At 60.4% G+C, this 10,846-nt stretch overlaps 1 protein-coding gene across 8 annotated transcripts in view; it reads right to left on the reverse strand.

Moving 5' to 3' along the window:
- CCDC57 (coiled-coil domain containing 57) overlaps nucleotides 1–10,846 on the reverse strand; it is a 94,131-nt gene extending 83,285 nt beyond the window's left edge. For 5 of the 8 annotated variants that reach the window (XR_012492418.1, XM_074320962.1, XM_074320963.1 and 2 more), the window contains exon 1: nucleotides 10,721–10,846. Coding sequence is in view for 4 of the 8 variants with exons in the window: in XM_074320962.1 (XP_074177063.1) it covers nucleotides 10,721–10,846 (126 nt within the window). In the remaining 4 variants the exon portion in view is untranslated. Of the gene's footprint in view, nucleotides 1–1,066; nucleotides 2,002–10,720 lie in introns of those variants that run through there. The other 3 variants (XM_019735521.2, XM_074320965.1, XM_074320964.1) reach the window with 3 other exon arrangements.

The following is a 10,846-nucleotide window of genomic DNA, read 5'->3' on the forward strand; positions in this document are numbered from 1 at the left end:
GGCTAAGCTCAGTACATTTCACCTTCAAGGGGCCCATGGGGTGACAGTCACAGACCTGAGACCCAAAGCCTTCTTTCCCATCCTTCACCTACTGCCAAATAGTACTCACAACTATGTGTGAAACTGAAGTAAGGAAGTGAATAAGGCCGGGGGTTTGCCAAAGGACACAGAAGCCAGCGGGAAGGGGCACCGAGTGCCCACATCTAGACAATTAGAGCTACACAATTAGTGACGGTAACAGATGGTAACCCGTGGAACAAAAATGTCTACACCAACATAAATAACTGAATAACTAGGAAAAACAGGGAGAAAGGAAGGCTCTTTCTTACAGTAGAATTCCAACTAATGCATGTAGAAGGAATAATGAAAATGGAAAAATGACCATTTGGTGACTGATTGTTTCAGAATAATTGTTTCAGAAAACACTCACTTGCGGATGCTAAAATCAGCGACAGGCAGCATGTTTGGAAACAAGATATGTACTCCTAGTCTGAAAGTATCTCCCCACAAGACACTTATCTACAAAGGGGAAAATGGTAACTTCATGACAGAGACAGCTGGTGGACACCACCTAAACCCTGTGACCAGTTAGCAATGGGACAGATTGGTGTCGTGTGCTACTGGTAAGATGCACTGAGAAGAACACACTTTCACTGCTGGAGGTTTCTTACCAAAAATGCAGAACCTGACATTGGTCACGAGAGAAACCCAAATTGAGGGGCACTCTATAAAACGCGTGAAAGCCAAAGCCAGACTGAGGGACTGCTCTGGATTAAAGAAGATGAGAAAACAAGGATGGTCCTGGATTGGACCCTGCAGGAGAGCAAAGTCATCCGTGAGATAACTGAACACATCCTGTGCATCAGATCATGACTCTGTATTAACGTTAAGATAATTTACCTAGTTTGCGAAAGGAACTGTGCTGGTATGAGGTTATTTCGGGGAATCTGGCAAAAGGTACAGGGGAAATCTCTGTACTCCTTTTGCACCTCTTGAGTAATTCTCAAATAATAATAATAAAAAACTTCACTCTGGGCCAGCCCGCCGGGTTTGAACCCGTCCTCACCGGCCGCAGACGTGGGCAAACTCTTCGTCCCGCGCGTTTCGTCCCCGTAGCGCCCGCTCCCCGCTCACCTGAAAGGGCGAGGAACAGTCCGAGGCCGGAAACAGCGCGGCGCCAGCGGACGCCTGCAGGACGCTACGCGCCCCCGGGACGGCGCTGCAGGGCACCGACGCGCGGGGCCAGCGCCAGCTCAGTGTGCGGGGCTCCGCGGCCTGGCAGGGGAGGGCCCTGCACCGTCAGCCCGGGCCCTGGGTCCCCACAAGACCCCGCTGTGTCTGGCAGGACTTGAGAGTCACGAGTCCTTCCAAGGAAAGCGAAGAAACCGCGCAAAGTGACCCGAGAGGCCGTGAACGAAGGCACCTCCGCGTCCCCGCCCCGCCCCCCAGCCCGCGTCGCACCCGGAACGCCAACGGCGAGCAAGCGCAGGTCCAGCCACGTTGCCATAGCGACACGAGTCGGTCCGCGAGTTCCGGGTGCGCTCCGTGCAGCGCTCGGGTTCCGCCGGCCTGAAACGCGAGCCGGCCTCCGGGTTCCGGGCTCCTCCCGTCCCGCCCCGCCCCGCCCCGCCGGGTCCGCCCCCGGGCGCCGAGGGGCGCAATGGGGGACCCCCCTCGGACCTGACTCCCCGCAGGGTGAGCCGAGTGAGAAGGGCGCCGGACCATCGTGGGGTGGCGGGGTGGACCGGAGGCGGCTGAGCCCAGAAAGCCAGGACGCGAGCTCCCCAAGCGCCCCGTCTCGTTGCACCGAGGGTGGACCTTAACCCGGGGCAGGAGGCCGCACGTGGGGCTGCGGGGACTGCGGGGCCGACACCGGGGCTTTAGGGAGCGTGGCGCGCACTTCCACGGGGCGAACCCCCGAGCCCCGCCCGGGCACGTGCGGCGTGGTGCGTGGGTCCCTCCAGCCGTGAACGGCGCTTGCACTCGTGCGCCGGCAGGCGGCAGTCAGGCCCGGGGCGGCCCGGGCGCCGGCCTTCGGTGGGCGAGAATTCGTCAGTGCCTGTGCGCTCAAACCTGTGCGCTTTTGTTTGTGTGTTCAATTGTACGTTAAAAGAAGAAACAAAACTGCTTCTGCAGGCAGCCCGGTGCTAGGTACACCCTCCAGCAGCGGCGGAGGGGCCACTGGGGGTGGGGAGGACACAGTGGTCCTGAGTGGAGACTAAACGGATGCTCAGCCCGCATGGCGGTGGCACCGTTGGACAGTGTCCTGCACGCCGCTTGGCCCAACCCCTCCTGTAGGTCTGTGCTCTCGACCTGGATGGCATACCGGCCGGTTCGCAGGCTGGTCCCAGTGCTGGACAAACGTTTCAGCCGTAAGAAAAGGCTCTGTTTTAGGAGGCAGCTCCTGGCCAGAGGTCCAGGAGGTATTAAATATCAGAGACAGATTGATGACTAACCCTGGCCGCATGAGAAATATAAGATGTGAGATGTGATCCAATCACTGTGCAGAAACCACTGAAAATAGCCCACCTGCTTGGAGGAGCTGCAGGACCTGCTCTGATCCTGTCTTGCCACAGCTTTCCTGGACTTGGTTTGCTTCTCCATAAAATGGGGAGGACACCTTCCCTTCCTGGTGCTTTGCCAGTGAGAAACGTGTGAACTACACAGCGCTGTTTCCCTCCCGCTGAAGGGGCTCTGGGGTGTGTCTGTAAACAGGCGGGACTCCCCGTTTTAATGAGTGAACTTCACCCCTCACCCTGACCTGACCCACCCCAGTCCCAACTCTGATCCTGATGTTAACCCCAACAGCAGCTCCAGGCACAGCATGACCTTGCCTTCTGCGGGAAGGGCCCACTCCTACTGCCCTCTTGAGGTGATGAGGTGACAAGGTGATGAGGTGATGTGCTTCTTCCTGGTCCCCCCTCCAACCTCCGCCCAGCCCCCAGAATTGACCCTCCCCCCCCACCCCCCACCCCCGAGTGCTATCTGAGACTTCCAGGGTGACCCAGGTCCTTACCCGCCCCCACACGTCACACAGCAACACGGTGGAGGCCAGCCGGCAACAGGCCCTGCCGAGCCCAAGCGCTCACCACCCGGCAAGGGGCTTGTCAGGTCACACCTGGCTGGCCCCCGCAGCCCCTCTGACGTCTGCCATCTTGCCTGCTTGGCCTCTCCAGAGCCCCTTCTCCATGCCCCACACCCAGTAGCCCAGTAGATGCCCATGGGGGGACATGCTGGTCCCCAAGGTCAGACCCACAGAGCACTTTGGCGCCTGTTGTCTTTACCCATCTTAACTGCCCAGTCTGGGTGGTGCCCCTCTCCACAGTGCCCCCCATGGGTCAGGCCAGACTCCCTGTTCTCCCAGTCTGTCTCCCCTAAGCCACGTCCAGCCTACTACGTCCCAATGGCTGCGCAGGTGCCAGTGTCCTGGGGCCACAACAAATGACCATAAACGGCAGGCCTTAAGACAACAGTGCCAGAGACCAGAACCAAGCTGTCGGCAGGGCTATGCTCCCACCAAGGCCCTAGCTAGAGCCCTTTCTGCCTCTTCCGGTTTCTGGCGGTTTCCTGACAGCTGTCGGTGTCCCTTGGCCAATCACTAATCTCTGTCCCTGTCATCACATGGCCCTCCTGTATGTCTCTACCTTGATATGGTATTTTTTAGAAGGACATTGTCATATGGGATTAGCCCGTGCCACCCCACCCCCACCCGACGCCAGTGTGACTTTGTCTTAGTCACATCTGCAATGACCCTATTTCTAAGTGAGGTCACATCCTGAGACCCTGGGGTTGGGACTGGAGCACACCTTACAGGGACCACCGTTCAACCCTGGGCCTGTGCTGGGCTGACAGCCCCCAGTGCCAGCTCCCCACCGGCCCCCCTGTGGTCACCCTGTCACAGATGTAGAAACCCCAGTGGAGGGTTTCTACAGTGAGGGACCCCACACCCGAGGACAGTGCTTGTGGGGTGATAATGTTGAGGACACCAGAAGGTTGGCGAGGGACTTCCCAGCGTGTCACAGGGGATGGCCCCCTGTATCACATGGAGACCTCATAGCCACCCTTCAGGGTAGTTCTAGAACCTTCCCCACTTTACCGACGAGGAAGCTAAGGCCAGAGGGGCTCGGGAGCAACCGAGGCTGCACAGCTGGGTGGGGGTCAGGCCGTCTTCCTCCCATCAGCACCCCAGTACCTAAGCCCGTGATTAGGAAACGCCCTGTGTTGGGCCTGAGGCAGCACCTTCTCCATCTGCCTGGCTGCCCCCTGCTCCCTGGGGCCCCTGCCTGTGAAGACGCCTCCAGAAGGGTGTGGGCACAGCTGTCTGGGCAAAACCCCTGGCAGAGTCCTGGGGAAACAGGGACCCAGATGGGGGTTCAGTGGAGATGCCCTTCACCCCCAATGTGTGCCAGACTCTGGAAGGCCAGGCAGATGGCCCTGCCCCCCAGCACAGGGTGTGCCCTGTGAACCTGGGAGCAGGGGAGGATGTCCTCTCGGCCCCATACACAGGAAGGGACTCGGTGGGGAGGACCGTGCTCCTGGGGGACGAGGATTAGGGGCCCAACACAGCCGTTCCCAGAAGTCGAAGCCTGGAGGCAGAGGCAGGGTGGTCAGGGCCCCACCAGCAATCAGTGACGGATGTGCCTACGGCGGGTACCAGTGGGGCACCTGACCAGGCCGGCCCCCTGGGCTGTCTTGGGGGAGGAAGCCGGCATCCACCTTCTTTGCTGTCCTGCCCACTACACAGATGGCAGCCTGTGAGCAGGTGATTCCAAGGGGATTTGTGGCATGTTCCCACTGTAACCCAATCTCCAGAGACCGTGAGGCCCACCCCTGTGGGGTGAGAATGAGGAAACAAAGGTGAGGCAAGCCAAGAGGCTGGGAGGCCCTGAGCAGGCCCTGTGCACCTGCCCGGCCTCGAACGACCCTGAGTGGAAACCTGCCCTCAAGCTGGCGTCACTTCAAGGGGCAAGGGACAGGGCACCAGGGCATCAGAAGGCCCTGGCCTCGTCCCGCCACCCCAAGCCCCCAGGTTCAGCTGAGCTCACAGTGGGTGCTGAGTCACTGGGGGAAGGGGAGATGTGGTCAGCACAGGAAGCTTGGGCAAGGCCTCGCCCTCTCCACACACTGGGAGGGATGCTGAGAGCTTGGCACGGGGCCCAGCCTCCCTCCCTTGGCCCCCTCACCAAGGCCTGGCTGCCGTTCTCCCCCCTCCATCTGGCCTGGGGAAGGCCAAGGGTGGGCAGAGATGCCCATCCTCTGCCTGGGGAAACATGCCTCCATGTGCCAAGCAGGGGCTGGGGTCATGACCTCTGTTCCCTGGGGCTGGGATGCTTCAAACTGAGAGCAGGGCAGGGTGGCCCAGGTGAGCTAAGTTCCATCACTGGAGAACAGAATCAAGGACTCAGGTAGCCCACACCTGGGTCACACCTCAGCAGGTACTGAGTCCTGCCTGATGAGCGTCAGGGAGAGGCAGGCAGAGCAAGGGCAGGTGCACAGTACATGGGTGGGCGCATTAGCTGGGTCCCTCGGCAGCCAGCTGAGCAGGTGAGACCTGAATGGTGGCCAGAGGAGAGGACAGAGGCCGGGGCGCTGGGCCGCGGGGTGGTATGGACCACCCGATGGGGTGTGGGCTGCAGGAGAGGAGGCCGGACCAGGAACCAGGCAAGGGACACGGGGGCCCTGGGGCCAGGCTGGTGGCTCCTGTGCGTGGACGTGCTGTTTCCCCAGCGTTGCTCACTCACCTGCATTCACAGAGTGCCTACTCTGTCCCAGAAGCTTTTCCAGGCACCTGGGTGGCCACAAGCCAGGGCACAAGGAGCTGCAGGACTCGTCCAGGCCTGGATGTGGGAGTGAGGGGAGGAGGGGAACCTGGAGGGAGGCCCAAGGGGCTTGCGGGACTGGGAGGGTGCAGCAGGGAGTCCCACCTAAGCCAAAGGGCATCTTAGAGTCACCGGCTCGAGGATGGTCTTGAGGGCCCTGAGAATGGACAAGGCCCCTGCCCAGAGGGGTACAGACACAGAGGAGGAGGGGGCGGGGCCCTCAACATGGGGTCGGGAGCCTGGGAGGCAGGGAGCCGTCCACTGGCAGCAGTACAGCCCCACACGGCCTCGGGTCCCCCCGTGTGGTCTGAGAAGTGGCCCCTGCACATCAGGGTCGGGGCTGGAGGCCTGGACAGACAGTGGGGGGTAGTGGGGTGCTCCCCCGGCAAGGTCCCTCACTGAGGAGGGTCTGTGCAGTCAGCTCCTCAGCAGTCCCCGGCCCATGATAGGCCCTGCACCTCACCTGGTGAGCAGGTATAGTTGCAGGTACGACTTGGCTGCTCTTGGGACATGCCAGAACCACTGGAGCAGGCCGCTGCCAGCAGAGGCTGTGTAGTCACCAGCTCTGTCCTGGGCCCCCATGTGGGGAGACTGGGTGCTCGGGGCCAGGCCCAGCCAGTGGGGGTTCCCCGCCCTTGACCTTGGTGGTGCTTCTGGCCACCAGCCTTTCATGGGCAGTATCCTAGGTTCCTGCCTGGCCACCCCACGGCTTCTTAGCGACACCTCATTCAGGCCAGGGCTGGGGGCAAACAGTGGCGGTGAGGTGATGCCCCACAGCCACTGCTCCGGAGCTGTGCAGTGTCACCTCCCTGTGCTGATGGGACATGCAGGGAGTGCAGGCTTATGGGCAGCAGAGGAGGTGCCCACTGGGTGCCTGGGCTGGGCGGCCTCAGGAGGAGAAGACAGAGGAACAGACAGTGGGGACATCAGAGAAAGGCTGAAGGGCAGCCCTTTGGGCCTGGAGGGGGCGGGTCCCGGGGGATGGGGGGTGTGGAGGCAGGAAGCAAAGAGGGAGGTGAGGGGCCCCAGCCAGTGGAAAGCATCAGGTGACACTTCCAACCCTGACTTGTTTTCCCCTGTGTCCCAAGGCCTAGATGGGCAGAGGGAGCCCTGACAACCCCCCCCCCCCAGCCCACAGCTCACAATGGGGCAGGGATGGCAGAGCCCCATGGCCGCCCATGGGACGAAGGGCAGGCAGCAGCACAGGAAGAGGAAAAGCATTCGGGAGGCTGGACCCAAAGGGCCTGGGGGCAGGGGGAGCCCAAATGCTCGGGGCCACTCCCTGGCCAGCCTCCAGCCAGATCTCAGGGACAGAGGTGAGTCTTGATGGTCTACAGAGGAGCCAAGGTTCCAGGCACCTCATGCCCTTCATGCCAGGTGAGCACTCCCACACCCGTGCCCATCAGTAAGGCGCACGGGCTCCAGTGCTGTAGGGGGCAAGGGGCTGGGGCAGGGTTTGGCTGCCCCAGGAGCAGGAAGGGGGATGCCCAGGGCAGCCTCGGGCCCCACAGGGGCCCCGCCTAGTGTCGCCCACTCCAGCTTAATCACCAAGCGGGCTGATCACACACACTTACGTTTGAAATTTTGAAAGTAACAGACCACAGCAGTGCTGCAGCAAATGCATTCCCTCGTGCAAAAGCAAACAAGACCCCATCTCACCCACATGCGGAAACCCATGCAAAGTGGATCCACAAGCTAAACACGAGAGCTAAAACTATGCAAGTCTTAGAAGAAAACACAAGGCAAACTTACATGCAATCGATTATTAGACATGAGTCCAAAAACATGGCAACCAAAGAAGCAAAGATAAAACCTTCATGCATCAAAGGCCATTATAAGAGCGAAAAGACCACCCACGAAACGGGACAAAATATTTGCAAATCATGTATCTGCTAAGGCTCCATCGAGAACAGTAAACTCAACAGAAAAGACAAACAGTCCAATTTTTAAAATGGGTGAAGGACTCGAATAGACACTTCTCCAAAGAAGATACACGCGTGACCAGCGAGCCCATGAAAGATGCTCAACATCATTAGCCATCAGGGAAACGCAAACAAAAACCACAGTGAGAGGCCGCCTCACCCCCCTGGGATGGCTACAATTTAAGAAAAGAGAAAATACCACATGTTGTGAGACTAGGAGCCTGGGTACCACTGGAGGGACAGCACAGGACGCCACTGCTGTGAGAAAGACTCTGGCCGTTCCTCAAAAGGCCAAACGTACAATGCGTGAAGGAGCAGCGGCAGTGCCACTCCTAGCTCTGTACCCAGGGAAATGAAAACATGTCCACACAGAAACAAACAGGATGGTTGTTTACAGCAACACCGTTCACAACCACCAAAAGGTGGAAATGACCTCAGAGTCCACCCACAGATGAGTAGGTCACCACAGGTGGTCCATCCCTGCGACAGAATGTTACTCAGCCATAAAAAAGAAAGAAGGGAGGGAGGCCGAGGCCCAGACGAACCTTGCAAAGCTCGTGTTGGGAAAGCAGCCGTCACAAAAGGCCACATCACGCGTGAGTTTTCTCCTGCACCCAGAACAGGCAAACCCAGAGACACACATCAGACAAGTGGCTGCCAGAGGGTGGGGGGGAGGGATAGGGACTGATTAATGAGTGTGACACCCCAACCCCCACCCAACACAGACACCCCACCCCCGTCTTAACGGCCATGCCAACAGCTGCGCTGGGCACAGTACACCAGGCTGGGCAGGCGGGGGGGTCTGGCCTTTGGCCACAGCTAGCTGGCTGAGTGGGTAATATGTTAATTTTCCTATGAGCCTGAGGAGACACTGAGGAAAAGGCCCCAGGAAAGCGTGGGAGGCCAGGGGCGTGTGTGGAAATGCCTGGCCCTGGGGCCCGGCTGCCCTCACTGGCCTCAGTCATCTGGAAAGGCGGCCTGGCCTCTCCAACCTGGAGTCAGGGAAGGTGTAGCCGCAGGTGTGGAGGGAGAGTGCAGACTCACTATGACATGGTGCCACCAGGCCCCTAAAGAGAGCCTGGACCCCAGGGCAGAGGTTGTAGCTTGGCTGGAATGTCCATGCCGTGACTCAGCTTTCTTCATCTGCCCAGGGGTTCCCAGGTCTTGAGGATGGGGGAGTCTGCATGGCTCCATCAGGCCCTGGAAGGTTCCCTGGCACCCAAGACCTGACCCCGGGCCAGAGCAGGCCTGTCCTGCCACCCTCCCTGGGCACGGCCACAGCGACCCTCAGAAGCCTCTCTGGGTTTCCAGTGTCCTTTTCGGAGCCTTCCGTCTGCATGCACAGCAGCGTGGCAATTGCTGCCCCTCCAACCCACCACCTGTGCCAGAGACAGCTGGTGGGAAGCCAACAGGAGCCTCAGCCGGCTGGGCAAGGGGACACAACCCTGGAGGCCCCTTGGAGCACACCCCAGGGCCTGCCTGGACCTGCAGGGACTGGAAATCAAGGAGATGGACAGGAGGATGGGGCAGGTGGGGGCTCCTGGACCGTGGGGGAGGGCAGCGCAGTCCTGTGAAACCACCCCCTCGCCAGGGGTGGCTACACCTCCCTGGTCCCCCACCCCCTTCCCTTTCAGAAAAGGGCAGCCTCAGTTGGGGGGCTGGCCCAGGACCAATGTGGGGGACCAGGCACTGGAGCAAGCTCTGGGATGGGTGCCGCTGGCTTTCTCCACCCTTCCCCTGCACAGCACCCACTTCCCCATGTTCAGGGTTCTGGGCCCTGGGAGGGGCCTGAAGCACCCAGGAGGAGATGGGAGCCCCTCTGGAGGCCACCTTCTCCCAAACTTGAAGGTGCCCCGTGGAGCTGTGCAGATCAGAGCCTTGCAACCTGAGACCTGGGGTCCATCCAGATGCCAGGATGGACGAGGGCCAGGTCCCCTCATGCTGGGACCTCACACGGAGACTTTCTGATGGCTGAGCACTCAGAGGTCCAGGGGGACACCCGTTAAGGAGCACCAGAGTCCTGGGAGGTGGGGCTGAAAGTCTCGGGTCTCCAGGCTCCTGGCCCCTGCAGGGCCCTGGTCCGGATGAGACCCTGGCTTAGCCTTCCTTACCCTCTTCTGATTACCTGCAAGTTCAAAGGGCACCACACAGTAGCTATCATTCGGCACCCCCTTAGGTCTTCCCCCCCAACGCCCTCAGTCAGAGCCCACGCCCTGTAACACTCTGCTGGGATGGGGGACTGCAAGGCCAGGGCCGATCAGCTCTCCCTCTGTGTCCCTGTGAGGGGGAGCCCCCAGCAGCTCTAGGTGGGCAGTCAGGCTGGTCCTGGGGCCCACAGCCAAGGCAGACTCCGTCTAAGGGGCTGTGGGCCTGGGGGACAGTCCTCTCTCACTGCAGGGCTCCCACAGAACCACGGTGTCCCCAGCTGACTGCCCCCAGCTCTCCCAGTGGGACCTGAGGAGCCCCTCCCCTCTGGGAGGACAAAGGCCAGACCTCAGGCACCCCTCAGATCACTGGGTGGGGGATCACTGCGTGGGAGTCTGCCCAGGTCTGAGAGCTCTGAGAAGGCCCAGCCCTGGCCTTGGGAGGCCTTGAGGGGGCAGGGACACCCCAGCCACCCAAGCCCCACATGGCCCAGCCAATGTGAGTGCCAGGGGGTAGGTGGGGGGTGGTCTCTCTGTGGACTTGGCATCTCAGAAGGGGGCTTTGGGCCAGGAGGCCAATACCGCCATTCTGCCCACCCCGTTTTATTGTGGGGGTGCCCACAGGCCCCTGGAGCAGGTAATCCTCCACTGAAGTGCTCGGCCCTCCATTCTAGACAAGCTGGGATCTGTGACAAAGCCCAGAGTTGCCAGTGCCTCCGCCTCCTGTACCCCCAGGAGACTTGGGGTGTCATTCCAAGTTGGTGAGGTGGCAAGTGTTCCTGTGGTCCCAGCTGTCCCCCACCCCCAAGCCTCGCCCCCTGCTGCCTCCTCAAACCTTAGCTCTTTCCACTTTGCAGAGAACAGTGGGGCTCGAGCGCCTTGCCGGATCGTCGCACCCCCATGGGCGAGTACCTGCAGGGAGTGGGGATGAGAACGTCTTGGGACCTGGCCGTCCTCCCAT

Source organism: Rhinolophus sinicus, linkage group LG15 (genome assembly GCF_036562045.2).
Source record: "Rhinolophus sinicus isolate RSC01 linkage group LG15, ASM3656204v1, whole genome shotgun sequence".
Lineage (NCBI taxonomy): Eukaryota > Metazoa > Chordata > Mammalia > Chiroptera > Rhinolophidae > Rhinolophus > Rhinolophus sinicus.